This window comes from Ambystoma mexicanum, chromosome 9 (genome assembly GCF_040938575.1).
Source record: "Ambystoma mexicanum isolate Mex_15411 chromosome 9, UKY_AmexF1_1, whole genome shotgun sequence".
Lineage (NCBI taxonomy): Eukaryota > Metazoa > Chordata > Amphibia > Caudata > Ambystomatidae > Ambystoma > Ambystoma mexicanum.
Genome location: NC_090931.1, coordinates 1,463,242,594 through 1,463,265,617, shown reverse-complemented (window position 1 = coordinate 1,463,265,617; position 23,024 = coordinate 1,463,242,594). Strand labels below are relative to the sequence as shown.

At 46.0% G+C, this 23,024-nt stretch overlaps 1 protein-coding gene across 2 annotated transcripts in view; it reads right to left on the bottom strand.

Annotated features, from left to right (window-relative positions):
* PTPRN (protein tyrosine phosphatase receptor type N) overlaps nucleotides 1-23,024 on the bottom strand; it is a 488,337-nt gene that overhangs the window by 211,997 nt on the left and 253,316 nt on the right. For both annotated transcript variants that reach the window (XM_069616889.1, XM_069616888.1), the window contains exons 9-11: nucleotides 21,942-22,324; nucleotides 13,465-13,551; nucleotides 6,748-6,827 (exon numbers count right to left, since the gene is read on the bottom strand). In XM_069616889.1, coding sequence (XP_069472990.1) covers nucleotides 6,748-6,827; nucleotides 13,465-13,551; nucleotides 21,942-22,324 — 550 coding nt within the window. The remainder of the gene's footprint in view (nucleotides 1-6,747; nucleotides 6,828-13,464; nucleotides 13,552-21,941; nucleotides 22,325-23,024) is intronic.

The window sequence follows — 23,024 nt, the reverse complement described above, 5'->3', positions numbered from 1 at the left end:
TCCCTGGGAAGGCTCATGTCAGTCTGGCAGGAGGCAGCCCCAGAGCCATATATGGTCCTTCCACCCAACAGCCATTCAGGGGAAGGGAATAGAGCCAGGGAGTCTCGGGACTTTGAGAAATAAGGGGTAAAGACAAAGGAAACCAAAAGGCCACCGGTGTCCATCTTGCCTTTGTGTAGGAATCCATTGGTTCATATGGCAGGGTCTAGGTATCCCAAAAATGGAGGATATGCAGAGCCACTTTCAAGTCAGCATGTAGCTCCCACCTGCCCATACCATGCTCTGTGGGCAACACAGAGGTGCCCTAAGGTTATCCAATGGGTTATGTTCACCAAAGGTAAAAATTAAGAGCCGCACTGCAAGGGGTCCAGACTGGACCCCTGTGCAGAAACACACAGAAAACACCAGCAGAGAAGTGGCAGGACAAGGATTCACAGGGATGATGATGGGTGAAGGGTGGTGAGGAAGTGGTGAAGCACCCAAGAGAATTACTGTTAGGTGGGGTCATCTATAAGGTGCATGAATGGGTGAAGGGGGGTGAGGCCGGCCACAGGAAGTAATGTTGGGTAGGGGTCATCATAGAGTGAATGAAGGGTGGTGAGGCAGTGGGCAAGCAGCCAAGGGAAGTATTGGTGGGTAGGGATCATCCATTGGGTGCATGAATGGGTGAAGGGTGGGGAGGCAGCCAAGAAAAGCATTGTTGCATAGGTGTTAGGTGAGAGTGTTGGGGGACACGAGAGTAACCACTTCTTTGAGAAGGCGTTGGTTTAAAAATAAGATTCAGAAACGGTTGAGGTTAGCCGGGTTCGGTCGGGGTTAAGTGAACTATTATCTGTTCACAGTTTATTTTCGATTTTTTTAAAATCACTGAACTTGACCCTTTTCATTTTATTGTATTGACAATGTAAAAGATTTATATTTTCCCATGGATCTCTACAGATTCATCTGATTGTCCCTGCCCTTGTACTTCTACCTGGGCTGAGGCTGCCTCTCACTATTCCAATATATTTCCCGGGGGGCAACATTTCATTGGGATTTGAAGTGCTCCTAGCAAACCTCCTTTCGCAGTCACCCCATGATAGAGCTTGGGCGTGTACACAAGTCTAAGGTTGTCAATGTCTTGACATGTGTGTGTTCACGGTGTCACAGTTTTGGGTCTGCTCCTTAGCACCTTTGCGCTCTTTGTGGGGAACAGGAGTGAGGCTTGGTTGAGAGACAGTAGTTGGAGCAGCGACTACATTAGGCCTACATAAACTGTTGCCCTGGTCGGTGACTGTGTATTTAGTGGCCTGCAATTGGTAGGGGCTAGTCGATTCTGCAACATCATACTGCTTCAGGAGGTTGTATCGCTCGATGGATCTGTTCTGCTGGTAGTGTTGCTACTCACGAAAGTGTTTGGGGCATTTTCATCCAACTTTGCAGAGGGCTTGTTTTGGAATTCCTTATATCTCGATGTGAGTGTATGGGAGTCATCTCCATTCCAGATGCAGGTGGAGCAGTGAGGTTCTGTATCCTACTCTCTTTCCAGCCCCTTTCTCCTCCTTCTCCTCCTTAGACTCCAGCCATGATCTGCAGGTAGCCAGCTCTTTGAGTTTGGTGTAGCAGCCGATATAGTGGCAGGTTTCGACGGCCAAGTCATCCTTAGTGATAAGCTACTTTTCAACTGGGACGGAACCCCACGGACCGATGGGTTAGGTCGAAGGGTCAGTTGCAAAACAAAAGGACTATTGTGCAAAACGTTTTCCTCTCTAACTCCCAAATGTCATCATGAAAACACTGAGAGGAGCCTTCCATGGCGGTGACTTGCTTAGATGGTTAAATGAAAAAAGAACAAATATATAGAAGTAGACGAGAACTCCCCATTATTCACTGACCAACAAAACGGATGACTCTTGAGTGACGCACAATAACCATTGTGTGCTCCACACAGCACGAACTTTAGCAATTGAACGAGACATGAGGGAGTTGATGTACTCTTGTTGAACCTACCGTCCTGATGAAGGTGGTAATAAATGGTGCTCTGCACCGAAACCGGTTGACGATATATAAAGAGGCATGAGACATTGCTGCACGCCGTCGGTGAAATTGTTTTTTTATTTGTTTAGAGTGAAGGCTTTTCACACTTATTTTCTCTTGCCAGTTCATTTACAGATATATGAGAAGAAAAGTTGGGTATATAATTGTCAGACGCTGTGTGTTAGGATAATGCAGCAGTTTACCCTTACTTTTGAGTATTTTACTTCCTCCCGTTTTAGATTAATTGTGGTGGTTGGACAGTCAACAATAAAATATTTTAAGACTAGGTTCCAACACATTTTTAACAGTATTTTTCGAGTAGGTTGTTTTTGAAACAAGGTAGATTAGATAGGTATAGTTTTCTTTGTATCCTTTCCTTAGATAGGCGGCCCATCACCGGTCTCTAGGGTCAGCACACCACTGGGGAAGGGACATGTAGTACCGTTCTAGGGTTCTAGGTCTATAAGTAGTTAGGTCGAAGGGTCTCATTCAGGATATCAGCACTGTGCAGAGCTTTCGTTGCTGACGGGTCTCATTCAGCATATCAGCACTGTGCAGAGCTTTCGTTGCTGACAGCTGACGGGTCTCATTCAGGATATCAGCACTGTGCAGAGCTTTCATTGCTGATGGCTGACAGGTCTCATTCAGGATATCAGCACTGTGCAGAGCTTTCGTTGCTGACGGCAGACAGGTCTCATTCAGGATATCAGCACTGTGCAGAGCTTTCATTGCTGACGGGTCTCATTCAGGATATCAGCACTGTGCAGAGCTTTCGTTGCTGACAGCTGGCGGGTCTCATTCAGGATATCAGCACTGTGCAGAGCTTTCATTGCTGACGGCAGACGGGTCTCATTCAGGATATCAGCACTGTGCAGAGCTTTCATTGCTGATGGCTGACAGGTCTCATTCAGGATATCAGCACTGTGCAGAGCTTTCATTGCTGATGGCTGACAGGTCTCATTCAGGATATCAGCACTGTGCAGAGCTTTCGTTGCTGACGGCAGACAGGTCTCATTCAGGATATCAGCACTGTGCAGAGCTTTCATTGCTGATGGCTGACAGGTCTCATTCAGGATATCAGCACTGTGCAGAGCTTTCATTGCTGACTGCCGACGGGTCTAATTCAGGATATCAGCACTGTGCAGAGCTTTCCTTGCTGACGCCTGGCGGGTCTCATTCAGGATATCAGCACTGTGCAGAGCTTTCGTTGATGACGGGTCTCATTCGGGATATCAGCACTGTGCAGAGCTTTCGTTGCTGACAGCTGGCGGGTCTCATTCAGGATATCAGCACTGTGCAGAGCTTTCCTTGCTGACGCCTGGCGGGTCTCATTCAGGATATCAGCACTGTGCAGAGCTTTCGTTGATGACGGGTCTCATTCGGGATATCAGCACTGTGCTGAGCTTTCGTTGCTGACGGGTCTCATTCAGGATATCGGCACTGTGCAGAGCTTTGTAGTAGATCAATGACTACAAAAACCAGCATGCAAAGGGCTACTGACTGAGCTATTTACACTTGGCACAGGATAACTGGATATCTCTACTTGGTGTTACCCTAAATCCCAAATCCACTTGGCATCCCCAGATAGCAGCACTCTGCGCATTCCACAATAGTCCCTCAGTCATGCCTGAGGTTTATGCACAGAGGCAAATTACAACCGTGGCCAAGCTCTTTGTCTGAGTCCAAAGGTGAAGGTATCCTTCAATGTCTCTAGGTCCTCGCAACTCTACCCTTTCATGCCCCATGTCCCTAGGTCTCCAGACTACCCCTGACACTCTTTCTCCCTGGTTCTTCAGACCTCTCTCCTTTCATGCCCAGTGTCTCCAGGTTTCCAGATCACAACCCTAACACACCATGTAAACCTTAGTCCCCATACCTCTACCCTCGCTTCCTCTTTATCCCATGTTCCCCATATCTCTCCCCTCTCAGGTATACTCCTGGTTATCCCATGTTCCCCATAACTCTCCTCTCTCAGATATACTCCCGGTTATCCCAATGTTTCCCATTACACTCCCCTCTCAGGTATACTCCTGGTTATCCAGGCCTCTACCTTTTCATGCTCTTTATCCCATGTTCCCCATATCTCTCCCCTCTCAAGTATACTTCTGGTTATCCAGGCCTCTACCCTTTCATGCCCTTTATCCCATGTTCCCCATATTTCTCCCATTTCAAGTATACTCCTGGTTATCCAGGCCTCTACCCTTTCATGCCCTTTATCCCATGTTCTCCATATCTCTCCCCTCTCAGGTATACTCCTGGTTATCCAGGCCTTTACACTTTCATGCCCTTTATCCCATGTTCCCCATATCTCTCCCCTCTCAAGTATACTCCTGGTTATCCAGGCCTCTACCCTTTGTGCCATTATCCCATGTTCCCCATATCTCTCCCCTCTCAAGTATACTCCTGGTTATCCAGGCCTCTACCCTTTCATGCCCCTTATCCCATGTTCCCCATATCTCTCTCCTCTCAAGTATACTCCTGGTTATCCAGGCCTCTACCCTTTCATGCCCCTTATCCCATGTTCCCCATATCTCTCTCGCTCAAGTATACTCCTGGTTATCCAAGCCTCTACCCTTTCATGCCCCTTATCCCATGTTTCCCATATCTCTCTCACTCAAGTATACTCCTGGTTATCCAGGCCTCTACTCTTTAATGCCCTCTATCCCATGTTCCCCATTTCTCTTCCCTCTCAGGTAGACTCCTGGTTATTCAGGCCTCTACCCTTTCATGCCCCTTATCCCATGTTCCCCATATCTCTCTCCTCTCAAGTATACTCCTGGTTATCCAGGCCTCTATCCTTTATGCCCTTATCCCATGTTCCCCATATCCCTCCCCTCTCAAGTATACTCCTGGTTATCCAGGCCTCTACCCTTTCATGCCCCTTATCCCATGTTCCCATATCCCTCCCCTCTCAAGTATACTCCTGGTTATCCAGGCCTATACCCTTTCATGCCCCTTATCCCATGTTCCCCATATATCTCTCCTCTCAAGTATACTCCTGGCTATCCAGGCCTCTACCCTTTCATGCCCTTTATCCCATAGTCTCTACATCTCTTCCCTCTCAAGTGCCTTCTCTATGGGTGTCTAGACCTCTCTCCTTTCATTCCCCCTGCCCCTAGGTCTCCAAAGGGCAACCTGCTCACCCCCAATACTGCTAGTTCTCCAGACCTCTTCCCCCCATACTGCTGGTTCTCCAGACCTCTTCCCTTTCATGCCCTTTATCTCATGTTCCCCTCTCCTCTCAGGTATACTCCTGGTTATCCAGGCCTCTACCCTTTAATTCCCTTTATCCCATAGTCTCCACATCTCTCCCCTCTCAAGTCTCTTCACCTCTCCTCTCATTCCCCTGCCCCTAGGTCTCCAAAGAGCAAACCTGCTCACCCCCCTATACTGCTGGTTCTCCAGACCTCTTCCCTTTCATGCCCTTTATCCCATGGCCCCTACGTCTGCAGACCTCTTCCCTCTCATACACCTTTCTACCTGGGGTCTCAAGACCTCTACTCTCTCATGTTATTTGTATTTGTGTTGCTGCCCTTCTACCCTTGTCTCTGGGTCTTGTGGCAGAGTGACTTCACAGTCATTATCATAAGGACCTCAAAGGTTCTCAAAGACAGGAAGGGCTCTTGTGCACATAGGTTTCCCAGACCATTTAGAAGGACCAAACAAATAAGGAAACCATCTCCCACTATTCCCCTCTCTTACCGAGAATTGAATCTGGAACGGATCTAGGAAATTCGACTACAGGTCAAGGAAAGAAAGACTATGGGGAATTGCTAATCGGCCGACAGAAGTACCTCCTCACCCTGAAGAGAAAAGTTATGCGAGACCCACCCCTCTCTCCCATTGATCACACACAGTCTTAGGGAGAAGATCACATCTTCCTGGTGCAAAGACACACACACATACACACACATACATACACACCACACAAACACACAACACCACACACACACACAACACTACACACACAAACACACACAACACCACAAACACCACACACACATACACACCACACACACACACACACGACTCCACTCCTTCCCAACTCTAAAGGGAGACTCGAGGAAAGAAAAAGAAGTGTGCTGGGAGACTTAACACTGCCAGTGACAGTGAGTGACTTGGAGGGAAGCCGAGGAACATGTTGCCACTGATAAAGCGTCTCCTGTAGCCAACAACATCCTTGTTGAACTCAGTGGGAGAAACACTGACAGCACCGAAAACAGCAGAAACGTGCTTCGAACCCTCAGTCCGGCACAAGGTCTTTAGATCACACAAATTCATCTGACCTTTTCAGCCACAGAGGGGGAAGCTATTTAGTCCAAACTATAGATAAACACCATCCCCCATTGAAGCTGAAGGCTTTACCTTCCTTCAAAAATACAGGACGGGATAAAAAACAGGGCAACAAGAATGGGGTTGTATAGGAAACTATGGGGGGAAAGTTGCAAAAAGAACATCTTTCCTAGCAACGGGGACCACTTCATGATGGGGTGAAGCGGCTGCGGTTGCCGATGGCCCCTGTTTATTCCTCTCACCTCCCCCTTCCCCTTGCACTTCTCTACACCTTTCCCTGCACCCCGGTTTGTTTTATGTAAACAAATTGCCTTTTTGTCAACACATGTTCTGAAAATACAATTTAACGTATGTCGTTATAACTGCAGCATCCCAAGCTTTCTGCCAGACCTTTTTGTGACCAGAAGCTCCAGAAAGTGACACAAGCAACATACTCACCCGCCTGGTTCGCCACATCCGAGAGCGACATGTTGAGTTTGTTCTGCCGTATTCGGAAGGTCAGAGCAGGCCCAGAAACACTGCACAGGGAAAAAGATACGCCATGAGCAATGGGAAGTAGAAGCTGGCTGAGCTTCACGGCGGCCCAATAGATGAGCAGCGTCCAGGGGCACTGGTTCTTACTTAGTCTCTGGAATATGGGAGCAGCTCTTCAATTCTAAGTCTAATTAATGAGACACAGCAATGAAGCAATGCATGCTTTATTCTGTGGTGGCACTGGGCCAGCAGAACAGCTGTGGAGGGAGAGTGAACCTTAGGTGGAACCTTAGAGGATATTCATGCTTGAGGGGGCAACATTCACCTTAGGGAGGGAGGAAAATCATGGCTGGGAGGGAGGAACTTCACAGCTGGAAGGGAGGACATTCACAGCTGAGAGGGAGGACATTCAAAGCTGTGAAGGAGGAAATTCACAGCTGCAAGGGAGGAAATTCATGGCTGAGAGGGAGGAAATGTATGGCTGAGAGGGAGAAAATTCACAGTTGGGAGGGAGGAATTTCACGGCTGGGAGGGAGGAATTTCACAGCTGAACCGGAGGAATTTCACAGCTGGACGGGAGGAATTTCACAGCTGGGAGGAAGGAAATTCATGGCTGGGAGGAAGGAAATTCATGGCTGGGAGGAAGGAAATTCACAGATGCGGGAGGAGGAAATTCACAGCTATGAGGAAGGAAATTCATGGCTGAGAGGGAGGAAATGTATAGCTGTGTGGGAGGAAATTCACAGTTGGGAGGAAGGAAATGTCATGGCTGGGAGGGGGGAATTCACAGCTGCGAGGGAGGAAATTCAAAGCTGCAAGGGAGGAAATTCATGGCTGACAGGGAGGAAATGTATGGCTGAGATGGAGAACATTCACAGTTGGGAGGGAGGAAAATCATGGCTGGGAGGGAGGAATTTCACAGCTGGGTGGGAGGAAATTCACAGTTTGGAGGGAGGAAAATTCATGGCTGGGAGGCAGGAAATTCACAGATGTGTGGGAGGAAATTCATGTCTGAGGGGAGGAAATTCCCAGCTGCGAGGGAAGAAATTCACAGCTGCGAGGGAGGAAATTCACAGCTGCGAGGGAGGACAATTCATGGCTGGGAGGGAGAAAATTCAGAGTTTGGAGGGTGTAAATTCATGACTTGTTTGTTTGTTTGTTTAGAATTTATTGTGCGCACCGGACCCTGAAGTATAAGGGCGCAAAAAGTAAGAATATGTACAGCTTAGAGCATAGGTTACAGGTTACAGTTACAAGTTACAGACATTACCAGTTACAGAAATTACCAGTTACAGGTGCAAGTTTACAATACAGGTTTACAATCGTATGATGCAGATACTGTGTAGCAAACAGGCGTGAGCATTATCATGGGTTCAATTAGCAGTTGCTGTCGTTAGCCAGTTAATTACAATTTGCCTGAATTTGGAAAAGGAGTGTTCTAGCCTCGCAGTAGTGGGTAATTCGTTCCACAATTGAGCAGCTTTGACTGGGAAGCTAGCTCCGCCTATGGTGGTCAGTTTAAAGCGTGGTACTTGTAGGCGATTGGTGTAGGCAAGTCTGGTTTGTCTTGTGGGGTGTGTTCTGATGAATCTGTCCTTAAGGTATTGGGGGGCTTTGTTGTGTAGAGATTTGTATGTGAGAGATGCCGTTTTGAGTCTAATTTTCTCGTGGGTGGAGAGCCATTTGTGTTTCCTTCTTATTACTGTAATGTGTTCTCTCCTGGGGATGTTCAATGCCGCTCGGAGGGCCTTGTTTTGCTGTATCTGGATTTTGTTTATGATAGATTTATTGGCTCCTATGTACAGTGCGTTACAATAATCTAGTTTGGAGATGATAAGGGCTCTGGCTAAAGTTAGACAGCTGTGCTGGGAAAGGAATTGTTTTCCTGCTCTAATGAGCTTACATGTGTAGGCTGTCGAGGAAGCTAGGGAGTTTACCTGTTTGGAAAATGATAGGGTAGAATCAAGGTAGATCCCTAATGTTTTAACTTCTTTGGCAACTTGTATGCAGTTCCCATCTATGATAAAGGAAGAGTAGTTTGTGCTTAGTTTTTTGATGAGGGGTGCGGTGCCTAGGATAAGAAGCTCAGTTTTATCATCGTTCAGGCATAGGCCATGGGTTGCCATCCATGCCTGAACGATGCTGTATATTTTGTTCACCAATGCTAGATCTTTTTCGTAAACCCCTGTGAGTGGGAGGAGGATCTGGGTATCGTCAGCGTAGTTGGTATACGTGATACCCAGAAGGTCCAAATCATCAAACAGAGGCTTAGTGAATATGTTATATAGCGTTGGTGAAACGCATGATCCCTGTGGCACGCCGCAGGTAATAGGGATGGGGTCTGCAGCTGCTATAGGTGAGAAGACCCTCATGGTGCGGTCACTGAGGAAGGATTGTATCCATGCTATAGCCTCAGTGGAGAAGTGTGCTGCTGAATCTAGGTGGTTACATAGGACTTTATGGTCCACTAAATCAAAAGCGGCCGATAGGTCTAGTAGCAGGAGGAGTGCTGGTTTTCCAGAGTCTCTTACTTTGTCTATTTGGGCTTTCAGGTCAATCAATGCAGTTTCTGTGCCGTGGAGAGGGCGGAAGCCAGATTGTCGGGAGCCTAGTAGTTGGTTTTGTTCCAGGAAACTCTGGATTTGTATATATGCCACTTTATCCAGTATCTTCAGAAGGAATGGTACCGTAGTAATAGGTCTATAGTTAGTGGGTATGGTGGGGTCTAGAGTAGCCTTTTTTAAGAGTGGGAGCACCCAGGACTCTTTTAAGTTACTGGGGATAATGCCTGTGGTAAAGGAGGCATTAATTAACTTGGTGATAAATGGTGCTAGATCTCGTGCGGCATCTTTGATGAGTTGTGCTGGACATAAGTCTCCTTTGCAGTTGGACGGTTTTAGACCGAGTATTACTTTCTCTACTTCTAGTATGGAGACTTTGGAGAAGTGGAATTGCGTAGTGGGTTTGGAGTTAGGAAGTGTCTTGATAGGCGGTAATATGTTGGGTGCTAGGGTCTCACGTTTTAGTTCTATTTTCTTTTGGAGGTTTCGGACTTTGTTAGAGAGGGCTTGCTGGATTTCGGAGCACCACTTTTTATCTTTAAGACAGTTGTCTTGAGGTGTTATTGGGTTTTCCAGTTCTCTGAGTATGGCGAACAGTTCTTTAGTACTTGATTTGGCTTGTGTGATTCTGTTATTGTAGGTCTCTTGTTTAGCTAAGATGATTTCTTTTTTGTAATGAGAAGAGATTTTAGCTAGTTTCAGTTTATTTTCTGGGCTGGGGTTAATTTTCCATGTATTTTCCCATTTCCTTTTTTCTAATCTCAGATTTTTTAAGAGAGGGGTGAACCAGTTGTTCAGGTGGTTCTTTGGCTTGCTGTTTCTGAGCTTGAGTGGTGCGATGTTGTCAAGAGTTTTGTTCATGATATTGTTAAATTCTTCCACTAGGCTGTTAGGGTTAAGGTTGTCAGGTAGAGCGACCAAAGTGGGCATGATGCCGGGGAGTAGTTTGTCTAGTGTCATGTTTTTTTTATTTCTGGTAAGTGCAGGAGGTGCACATGGTTGTTGCAGTTTGGGGGTGGCAGTGTCCAAGGAGAATGAGATTAGATGGTGATCTGACCAGATTTGGGGTGAGATGGTGAGAGTGGCTATATTGCAATTGTGGTCAGCAATCCAATCAAGGGTTCTCCCTTTGATATGGGTGGGCTCAAGCACTCTTTGTGTGTAGCCCAGTTCTGTTAGGGTGTTGGAGGCTGCTGTGGCTTGTAAGTCGTTGATATCATTGAAGCCAATATTGAGGTCGCCTAGTAATATTGATTGAGTAGTATCTTTAAGGTTTTCTGATAGGATGGTAGTTAAGTCTTCTATGAAATTCTTGATTGGACCTGGAGGTCTGTATATCAAATGAATGTTAAGGGTTTGTGAGTTAGCTGTAGGTGTCTTGGTGGACATTATCTCACAAGATTCAATGGTTGGTGAGGGGGTGAGTCTCATCTGGAGTTTAGTTTTGACGATGATGGCTAGTCCTCCACCTCGAGCTCCGCACCTATCTGATCTGAGGATAGTGTAATTATTGGGCACAGCTAGGGATAGTGCTGGGCCTGATGTCTCATGTAGCCAAGTTTCTGTAATGGCTAGGAAGTCGTAATCTTCTGTCAGGATAACTTCCGATATTTCTATGGCGTGGGCGACTAAGGATCTAGCGTTTATTAAGGCTCCTTTGAGTTTAGGTGTGCGGTTAAGATGTGTAGCAGTATTTTTTGCAGCATTGGGAGTGGCAATTGTTTCTTTATTAGTTTGGTAGTTGTTGAGCTTAACGTGGTTATGGGTGAATGGTTTGCGAGTAGGTTCTTTTTTGGTTCGAGTAGTGTTAGTTTCGTATTTGATGAGCGGATCAAAGATTCTGGGTAGTCTTGCTCGTAATCTTAGGTTTCTGTCAGCTATGTTATATTGTGTAGTGGAGTGTTGTATTGTAGTTGCTATAAGAGGCGACATGGTGAGATGTTCCCATGGGGCGAGTGAGGAGGCCAGGTATACTAGGTAGGATAGTATAAGGAGCATTGTGTAATGTGTAAGCGTCCTGTGTCTGGATAGATGGCTAGAGTTTTAGTTATGGTGTAGTGCAGGCAAAGTAACTGCTAAGTCTGCTATGTTGTTATCTAGAAAATGAGGTCAGGCACATAGTGTTAAGTTGCAGTAATCATAGGGCTCGTACAGATGGCAGTGTGGTGAATATATGACCATGGGCAACACAATTGCTATAGTCTATGAGCGACCAAAGGGCACAACACAATTACTGTGGTCAATGAGCGACCAAAGGGCACAACATGATTACTGTGGTCAATGAGCGACCAGAGGGCACAACACAGTTACTGTGGTCAATGAGCGACCAGGGGGCACAACACAATTACTGTGGTCAATGAGCGACCAAAGGGCACAACATGATTACTGTGGTCAATGGGCGACCAGAGGGCACAACACAGTTAATGTGGTCAATGAGCGACCAAAGGGCACAACATGATTACTGTGGTCAATGAGCGACCAAAGGGCACAACACAATTACTGTCGTCAATGAGCGACCAAAGGGTACAACATGATTACTGTGGTCAATGGGCGACCAAAGGGCACAACATGATTACTGTGGTCAATGAGCGACCAAAGGGCACAACACAATTACTGTCGTCAATGAGCGACCAAAGGGTACAACGCAATTACTGTGGTCAATGAGCGACCAAAGGGCACAACATGATTACTGTGGTCAATGAGCGACCAGGGGCACAACACAATTACTGTGGTCAATGAGCGACCAGAGGGTACAACATGATTACAGCGGCACTAGTAGGCGTGGCGCGATGTGTTGCACGAGAACAGTAGCAATAGGCTGATGCACATGAGTAACAAATAGTTAGCAAGAGTAAATTCACCAAGGTGTGTGTATATTCTAGCAGTAGGCAGTAGACATTCACATGCGGATCGTGGGTAGACTAAGCAGCTAAAAGTGTTATGCTTACTCACATTGGGTTGAGTCCAGATAGTGCAATTAGAAAGTACTGCTTCCTCCTCGGCATCACGGAGGCTGTCCCACGGTTAGACTAGACTCTTTCAGTGGGTCTGTCAGGAGGCCTCAATACAGCAGAATCTTATGGTGGGATGTAGAGTGGATGTTACGCTCACATGCGCCAAACAGGGGCAAAACAGGGCCTTAGTATGGCCTTCGGTTGGCCGGCGATCCGCCTGCCGGCGGTTCTTCCTGGTCAAATCGAGGATTAGCCTCGATTTCGTGCCGCGATGCGCCCGGCATGGGCGAGTCAGGCACTTATATGGACAGGGTCAGGCAGGCCCTGGTCCGATGCACGCTTCGCTCCTCGACAGGATCCTCTGCTGGGCTGTGGGGCTGGGGGGGCTCCTGCCCTCGCCCCTCGAGGTGGATGCTGGAAGTGGGGGACCTGGGGCAAAACAGGGCCTTAGTATGGCCTTCGGTTGGCCGGCGATCCGCCTGCCGGCGGTTCTTCCTGGTCAAATCGAGGATTAGCCTCGATTTCGTGCCGCGATGCGCCCGGCATGGGCGAGTCAGGCACTTATATGGACAGGGTCAGGCAGGCCCTGGTCCGATGCACGACTTGGAGGAAGGAAATTCACAGATGCAAGGGAGGAACTTCACAGCTGAGAAGGAGGAAATTCATGGCTTAGAGGGAGGAAATGTATAGCTGTGAGGGAGGAAATTCACAACTGGGAGGGATGAAATTCATGGCTGGAAGGCAGGAAATTCACAGATGCGTGGGAAGAAATTCATCTGAGAGGGAGGAAATTTACAGCTGGAAAGCAGGAAAACTTTATGGCTGCGAGGGAGGAAATTCATGGCTGGGAGGAAGGAAATTCACAGATGCGGTGGACGAAATTCATCGATGGGAGGGAGCAAATTCACAGCTGGGAGGGAGGAAATTCATGGCTGATAGTGAGGAAATTCCCAGCTGGAGGGCCTTACACATTTTCTCCAAGAGATGGTGTGAGAGGCTCATCCTTTGAGAGCGTTCAGCAAGAGGGAGACATTTCTAGAAAGAGCTAGAAGAAGCATGGCCATCTTTGGGCATTTAGTAGGAAGGGATGGGTGTGGTGGAATCCTGGAGATCCTGCGCTGGAGGATGCACTGAAATCTTAGCCGGAGTGGTGCCCCCACACTCACCTGATATTGATGAAGCTCTTGGTGGCCAGGTGGACGCGTTCAGCCAGGGTCTCCAGCAGCTTCACGCCATCAGCCAGACTCAGTGGCCTAAAGAGGCGGGGGAGGGAAACAGAAAGATGGGAGCGGGCATAGAAAAGTAGTTAGGCATCAGGATAAAAGGTTGCATGGAAACAGATGAAAGACTGACAGCTGTCAGCAGAGCAGCGTAAGACATCTTTATGGGGGTACAGAGGCCACATTAAGTCTAGTTCTCCACCATATCTTATTTCTCCGAGCGGGCCTCTTCCAAGCAAAGCCACATTTTTATTATAAAAACCCATTCATCTTAAAAGGTCTCCATTTAACACCTAATGTAGAAATACAATGGGGGAAATGAAAGAGGGCACTGTCTCCGATTGTTTGTATTCTCTGATAAGAAAAAGAAGAAGCTGGAACTGTGAAAAATGCAATCTCCTGTTAACACAAGGATATCACTGTCACTTTAATTAAAGGAAGCCTCCAGAGAGGCCCCAGAATGCACTGCACGGGCAGCTAGTGCTCACATCGCTGTAGATATCCTGCCATGAAGGGGAGTTGGTTAGATGTTCATGAATATAATGAAGGTATCCATGATGGAGAACTCGTGTTACAAGCATGTAACATGTCCTCCTTCATGATTGGGACTTCATGAACACGCCAATAGAAGCGTAAGATAAAACTCAGAGAGAAGAAATGGAGGGCATGCCAGATGAACTGCTTACACCGCTTCCAACATGCTCGGAGCTACAACCACGAAAGGGGAAGAAACTATTCACAGGGCGGACCTGCAAGCTTAGACAGCACCGTATTCAGTTCCCATGGAGGTGACATCTTTTGAAAGCCTGCTAAGAATTCCTGAATAACTTGGATTACAAGGAAAGCGCTCGGACTAGGGATCTTTCTGCAAGCGTGATAGCCGATGGGGAAACCCTAATCCAGAAGAACAGCAGCTCCAACATTGCCCAGTAGGACGTTAAGGCCACCACGGCGCCGGAAGACAACCCCTCACCAACAGCTCTGGGGCAATACCAGATCACCGAGCTCGAACCACACCGAGATAACAGTGGGCGATGCACTATTCAAGCGGATGTCCATGAAAACATCGAATCAGAAATGTCAAAGGGAGAATTATTTGAACGAAAAGGACTTTTTTCTCCCACTGACATTTCAAGCGTTCAAGCGACCCGCTCTCTCCCCACCCCCTTACTTAGCCTTTGGTGGCACACTTCGCTGTGTGCCGCGTCGCCCTGTCTCTCTGCAACGCCAGCTCCCTACACTTCCGTGGATGGGAACTGGCGCTGCAGGGTCGCTTTATTTTCTTTTTTTTACTTTATTGAATCCCCTGAAATCCCTGATGCCATTATAGTAAACAAGGGTGCGGGGGACACCCCCAACCTCCTCCTTCACTATAATGGCACCGAGTGGTATATTTGATTGACATTTTCGACTGTTCAAAATTTCCGAACAGCCGAAATTCAATCAAATCTACCATTTGTTTTTTTTAATTCTTTTTTTTCTAAAGATACCTATTCAAAGAGGTCGAACATATGTTGTATTTGCCACATTGTATGCAAGCCAGTAAGCCATTATCAAGCACAAGGCACACAGATACCATTGGCCATTGTACCGTTTAAACTTTGGGAACATATTTTGAATTGGTCAGATTTTAGAGAAAGCAGTGAGTTTAAGGAACTGCACTGGAATCACTGCATGGTCCTGACACTGCAGAGAGGCTGTGAAACACATATACTTACCACTCAGGCTTAATGTGTTAGCGTACACAGTGGTGCAACACTGTATTCTTAACCTTATTAAACATTGAAAGCCCTGCAGGCAATTTTATGGCTGGGAGTAACAGTGAGACACAGACAGCCATTTTCTTTGGAACAACTGGAGGGTGGTTGCAGAAATTACATTTTAAGCACATTATAAATATCGTTGGACTCTATAGAAGTTTAACGTGAATAAATACATAATGCTTGCAAATTGTGTGTAGATGTTTTCTAAAATACCATGGGAGGATAGCTCAGGAGGATAGCTCAGCAGCAAAGTGCTCGCCTTGGAAGCAAGACGACACAGAGCAACACAGGTTCGATCCCCGGGTCTGCGCTTTGAAACCTCTGGGGATTAAGTGTGTTATAAATAACCTATCATAAGCCTTCAAACTTACTTGGACCCACTTTGAGATTCCTTGTGCTTCTTTTTGAGAACATACGTGCAACAGTTGTGGGTGAGTAGCATGTGCCTTTTTGAAAACATAAATCCCAGCATTGCCAGAATTGTGAATCATTCTCATTGCGTTCTGGTATCTGTCTCTCCTGGGGCGAGGTAAGGTGGCCGTCCCGGGCGTCTATTTCATGGGTTCCCATCTTGGGTTTCTTTGAGAAGGAAATGTCCAACATGCATTTGTTGTTACATAGTCATTTCATCTGTGACCATCATCTGACGAGGAGGTCTATGGGACTTTGAAAGCTAATGCATTGTACCATCTCACCATAACATTTTCAGCTGATCCAATAATATTGTTGATGTAGAAATACATATGAAACCATATCCAGATTGGTCTGCTGGTAATGATCTTCTACCAGCAAATGAAAGGCTGGGTGCAGAGATAGAGGCTTGTTCACCAACTTTCTCAAAATGTCTGATGCGGTTCCTCCTCAAGCCCCAAGGAGGCCCAATCAGGATGAAACCTTTAGGGTGAGCTTTAATTAGCTTGATATGAGTGGATAGTGGGTTCTTAAACCTATGCACTGGGCACTCCCACATCTTACATGTACTTGATGTGAAATGGGAGCTGCCATCTGCCCGTAGCATTCTGTATCGCTGTGCCCCCACTCATGTAGTTGTTGGTAGTGTTGCATTTTTGTTCTGTGGGATGATTCTGTCTGAAGAACTGTTTCTCCCATCCAACTTTTTCTAAACTTCTTTAACGAGTAACTGGGGCAATGAAGAAAGTTATTCCACGTTTCATCAATCAAACGTTTCCCAGATCATATCCTGAGCTTCTTCTGTGAAAGGTGGTTTCTATTCCATTGTTGATTGCCATAATGCGGTTGGTTGGTGCCATCGATCGTACTCGCATTAGTCCCCTACGTGCGCCTGAGCGGATATTTCCCAACAGAAAACCTCCCAATTTCACAGGGACTGTGTACATCACTCTTATTCTCCGTACTAGTAGCATGACAGCTGTTGTGACCTTGCTTCCACTCAAACCGCACTACCTCCTCCGGAGGCAACCCATGTATGCTATGTTGAGTACAGTATAAGGTACTTTTGCTGAGTCATCATTTTGATAAGGTTGCTTCTCTCTTTTAGAAAACAAGCAGTTAGCTTGTGACGGATGAGATGTGACATGTAGGGAACGTCTACCAGGTGGTACCATCTCACGAATGATTGCTGTCGCTAAATCATCAGACCAAATTGGTCAATAATCAATTGGTTTGACCTACTGCACGAATGCCATCCAAATCGAAATCTCTGTGATTTGCATTAGGGCACACAGTGAGTTTGCTGCCATAGGGGAGTCCCAGGTGCTGTCATCCTGCAAGCCATTCTGTGATGTAACTGCCCCATCTCTACCCCCAATACTGTCTGCAGCATTTCTCTTCTCTCGCTTTACACATTAATCTACACCTTTGATACTGAGATAGGGTCTCCCCCCCTCTTACTCCACAACAAAATCTTCCCATTCTGCAGTTCCTCAATGCGGTTGCTCTATTTCTTTCCTGTAACACTTGAATTGCCTTCTCCGTCATTCATTCAATTGTGTTAAGTTCTAAATATAGTGCGAATGTTGCCTGTAAAACGCAACAGAGCTCCTTTAAAAGTTCAAAGAGTACTGATCACAATACTCTAAAGCAACTAAAGGTAAGCTTCCAAAACCAGCTTAGATCCTTCCTCAGCACCTCACACGTCATCCTGATCAATGAACAACCAAAAGAACAGCAAACCGATTAACAGATCCGATCCTTACTCCACACCTCACCCTTCATCCTGACCTGACCAACGAACAATCAAAAGAACAGCATCTCAATGTACAGTTCAAATCCTTCCTCAGCACCTCACCCTTCATCCTGACCAATGAAAAAAAAAAGAACATACATCACCCTTCATACTGGCCAATGAACAATCAAAAGAACAAGATATAGACCATTCCTCTTAACATCATCCTTCATCCTGACCAATGAACAAACAAAATAACATATTGATGAACAGATCAACAGATCATTTCTGTGCACCTCACACTTCATCCTGACCAAGGAACAATCAAAAGAACAGCATATCGATAAGCAGATCAACAGATCCTTCCTCGGCACATCACCCTTCATCCTGACCAATAAACCATCAAAAGAACAGCATTTCAATGAACAGATGAGCAGATCACTCACTCCGCACCTCATTCTTCATCCTGACCAATGAACATTCAAAAGAACAGCATATCAATGAACGGATCAACATATCATTCCTTGGCACCTGATTCTTCATATTCACCAAGGAACAATCCAACTAACAAGATATAGCTCATTCCTCAGCACATCACCTTTGAGCCTGACCAATGAACAGATCGTTCGTCGGCACATCACCCTTTATCCTGACCAATAAACAATCAAAAGAACAGCATGTCTTCCTTCCTTGGCACCCCATCTGTCATCCTCAACAGTGAACAATGAAAAGAACATCATATCAATCAACAGTTCAAATCCTTCATTAGCACCTCACTCATCTTCCTGAACAATGAACAACAAAAAGAACATAGATCACCCTTCACACTGGCCAATGAACAATACAAAGAGCAAGATATAGGTCATTCCTCTGCACATCATCCTTCATCCTGACCAATGAACAATCAAAAGAACAGCATATCGATGAAGAGATCAACAGATCCTTCCTCTGCACCTCACACTTCATCCTGACCAATGAACAATCAAAAGAACAGCATATCGATGAAGAGATCAACAGATCCTTCCTCTGCACCTCACACTTCATCCTGATCAATGAACAATGGAAAGAACAGAATGTCGATGAACTGATCCAAAGATCCTTCCTTGGCACCTCACCCTTCATCCTGACCACTGAATATAAATAACAAGATACAGATGAACAGATCAACAGATTCTTCCTTGGTACCTCATCTGTCATCCTCAACAGTAAACAACCAAAAGAACAACATATCGATGAACAGCTCAGATACTTCCTCGGCATGTCAACCTTCATCATGACCAATGAGCAATCAAAAGCACACCATATCGATGAACAGATTCTTCCTTGGCACCTCATTCTTCATCCTGACCAATGAACAATCAAAAGAACAGCATATCGATAAGCAAATCAACAGATCCTTCCTCGGCACCTCACCCTTAATCCTGACCAACAAACAATAAAAAGAACAACATATAGATGAACAGATCAACAGATTCTTCTTTGGTACCTCATCTGTCATCCTCAACAGTAAACAACCAAAAGAACTACATATCAATGAACAGCTGAGATCCTACCTTGGCACGTCGCCCTTCAACCTGACCAATGAAAAATAAAAAGAACAAATTGATGAACATATCCTTCCTTGGCATGTCACCCTTCGTACTGGCCAAAGAACAATAAAAAGAGGATTATATCAATGAACAGATCAACAGATCTTTCCTTGGCACCCCATCCTTCATACTGACCAATGAAAAATCAAAGGAACAAGATATAGATCATTCCGCGGCACGTCGCCTTTCATCCTGATAAATGTACAATCAAAAGAACAGCATACTGATAGGCAGATCAACAGATCCTACCTCTGCACCTTTCTCTGCATCCTGACCAATCAAGAAAAAAAAGAACATCATATAGATGAACAGATTAACAGATCCTTGCTTGGCACCTCACCCTTCCTACTGGCCAATGAACAATACAAAGAGCAGCATATCGATGAACAGATCAACAGATCCTTCCTTGGCACTTCATCCTTCATACTGACCAATGAGCAATCAGAAGAACAGCGTATCGAAAAACAGCTTAAATTCTTCTTCGGCACCTCATCCTTCATCATGACCATTGTACAATCAAAAGAACAGCATATCAATGAACAGCTGAGATCCTACCTTGGCACGTCGCCCTTCAACCTGACCAATGAACACTCAAAGGTACAGCATATCGATTAACAGCTCTACAGATCCTTCCTCGGCACCCCACCCTTCATCCTGACCAAAGAACAATCAAAAGGACAGCATAACGATTAACAGCTCGACAGATCCTTCCTCGGCACCCCACCCTTCATCCTGACCAAAGAACAATCAAAAGGACAGCATAACGATTAACAGCTCGACAGATCCTTCCTCGGCACCCCACCCTTCATCCTGACCAATGAACAATCAAAAGGACAGCATATCGATGAACAGATCAATAGATCCTTCCTCAGTACCCCACCCTTCATCCTAACCAATGAACAATACAAAGAGCAGTATATCAATGAACAGATGAAAAGATCCATCCTCAGCACCTCATCCTTCACCCAGACCAATGAATAATCAAAAGAACATATCGATGAACAGATCCTTCCTCTGCGCCTCACCATTCATCCTGACTAACAAACAATCCTAAGAACAACATATCGATTAACAGACCAAAAAATACTTCCTCACACCTCCCCCTTCATCCTGACCATTGAACAACCAAAAGAACAACATATAGATTGATGAAAAGTGTACGTACTGCCCCAGCATGTAACCACTGTATGCCGTTGTGGACACACTTCAAACTGCAATGTTTAAACCACTGCTTCTAGCCTGTGTGAGGTGAGGTGGTAGATTGTACTGCACATGTCTTTGCCATGAAAACCCTTTGCATAGCATGTAGAATGCTCGCCTTCACAGACCTCACTTCTGGAGTATTTCCTTTTTGGCATATGCAAACATGTTTTATGTTCTCGCTTTCTTATGAAAAGCGGCTTTAGTAGGTGGAAGTCATCATATTGCAGGTGCTCTTGCCTGCCTCAGAGCATATGCAAATCTTTAAGGAGTATATTAACCTTGACTAAATGTATAACTCTATGCTGTCCTCCCTGATAACACTAACTAGCACGCCTGAGTGCAGCTGGCCCTTATCGGCTTACATAGCAAGGGTTTGTTCTCTGTCAGCAACAATGTTTCAAGGCGACACCTTGCCCCGTTGTGACCACTGCTTCCATTGAAACGTATGTGTGCATTTGGGTACAAGAGCAAGGTGCTCGGAGGGAGGGGGTTTCACTTGCGCCGGGGTCTCGTGCTGCTGTTTGTTATGTTTTGCTACTGCTTTACTAATAAATTGTTCACCAATCCACCGGAATCGTGAGTGGTCGATTCTCCTGCACAAGAGGAAATAATTGGAAAAAAGATCCTATTAGATCCCAAAATATTTCACATAAGGAGGGCATTCAGTTTTGGGCAAAACTAAAGTTCTAAAGAGGGGAAACAACTGTCCATTGAAAAGGTAGTTAATAATAATAGAGAAAAAAAAGAAAAGCTTGTGAACACTTTTTTGTTTTTTTCAAGAAAACAAATGTCCAGAATTAGAGAGTGGAAGTGGTGCGCAAAATGCTACCCACCAGATATTTTAAGCTGAATCTCAGCCAGGAAGGATGCCCTAATTTGGCTGCTTTAGACATCAAGCATCATGCTAGCATTTGGGTTTGGGCTAGCAAGCCAAGCCATGTAACTCCCAAAGGACGGTGTAATGTCTTCAGACCACCTAACTCCCTTAATTCTTCTAGCAGTGAAATGAACAGCAGCTTTCAAAGACACAGAGACTTAATTGGTGCTTCTAAAACAGCTTGACAGACATCTTAAAATACAATGGGATAGCGCCAGGATAATGACTGGCAATGCTTGCCTAAGTTTCCGCTTTCTGCTCTAGAGTTCCCAGCAGATCCATGCAGATGTTAAAGAGTCTAGGTGGTGGTATCAGGCACTTGGCCATGCTATGGGGTTTGCAGGTTTGGGAAGTCCTTGAAAAGAGGATATTGACAAATTAAGTCTTCCCAGAGAGGATGGACATGAACAATTGCATTGTTGATTGTCTCAAAGAATGAGAAGCCAGTGAGTGTCCTTTGCACTTCCATCCAAGAACACCCAAAGCATCAACCTCAAGATGATGGGGGGCTGTCTGAGTAGGGATGAACCCAGATTGATCTTTTGTGGGAAGGCTTAGCAAGATGCTGATTAAGCTGTGGGGCAATTGAGTTCCCCATTCGTTTACCCAAATAAGATAAGGGTATACTAGTCAAGAAATTGTTGCTACAGTGTGAAGAACCATCTTTTTTTTAAAAAGACAACTTTTAACTGGACTTAAGGACAGAGGAAAAAACACCTACTAATCATGTTTAACCCTTTATACTCATCACCTCTGTTTGCCCACCCCCCTGGCTGCTGTCTCTTTTAACCTCCCACTGCCCTTACCCTTAGTTTACCAGCCAATTCCCATTCGCCATCTCTTACTCCTGATTGGTCAAGATGTATCCATACTCCTCTGCAGGGCCTGGAGATGGGCGATTCAGCATCTCCCCCAACCTGCTGGTCTCAAAGGAACTTTTCTTCTCCGTCAGGACCTTGGTGTCTATTCCGGAGAAGTCCACTTGCCTTGGGAGGTGCAATACAAAGTCTTCTGGGGCCTCTTGCTTGGCCCGGGGGTGCTCAACCAGTGCGCCGACGGTGCCAGAGGCCTTCTCCAGAGTTATATCCCCAGTTGGGCCTTCCATTTTAGATTTTTGGGAATCGCCAGTCCTAGTTGGGCTGGGGATAGTGACCAAGATTTCTGGCAGGGGATATATGGAGAATGGGGGTTCGAGCTCCGGTCCATGCTGCATATCCCCTTCCGTGACCTGCAGGCAAGGAAGAGATGGTGATGCATGTTATTTACAGTGCCACAAAATGGCCAGCATGTATAAGCAAGCAGTACTTATATCATGACTGTTAATATTATTATTCTTATTAAGTGTTGCTACGGCAGACCTGCATTGGGGATGCATATATCTTCCTTTGGGCGTCCAGACCCTTCTACAATTTGGAATGCAGTTCCTATCGCATGATGTGGTGTGGGTTTGTGTATGTGCATGCATAACTATGGTGCCAGGTGGTTGACCCCAGTGGATAAGCAGAGTGTGGTGCCACATGTCAGGGATGTAGTCTGTGCCAGGTGGTTGATCCCAGTGGATAAGCAGAGTGTGGTGCCACATGTCAGGGATGTAGTCTGTGCCAGGTGGTTGATCCCAGTGGATAAGCACAGAGTGTGGTGCCACATGTCAGGGATGTAGTCTGTGGCAAGCTTGAATGTTCAAACACTAGCGCGTGCTGCACCTGCACGGAACCATTCTGGTGGAGGAATGACTGTTGGTGAGGACATCACCGCCTGTCCTGAACTGAGTGCTTTGGGATGCTCTCTTGGATCTTGGCAATGGAACCCCCCTTCATGCCATAGTTTGACAAAATGGCGGCCAGACTGGAAGACACCAAACCAGGGTCTACCTATACGGCTAAGCCCCTAGGGTGGGTAGTCTGTAATGGGCCTCTGTTGTTGGCTAG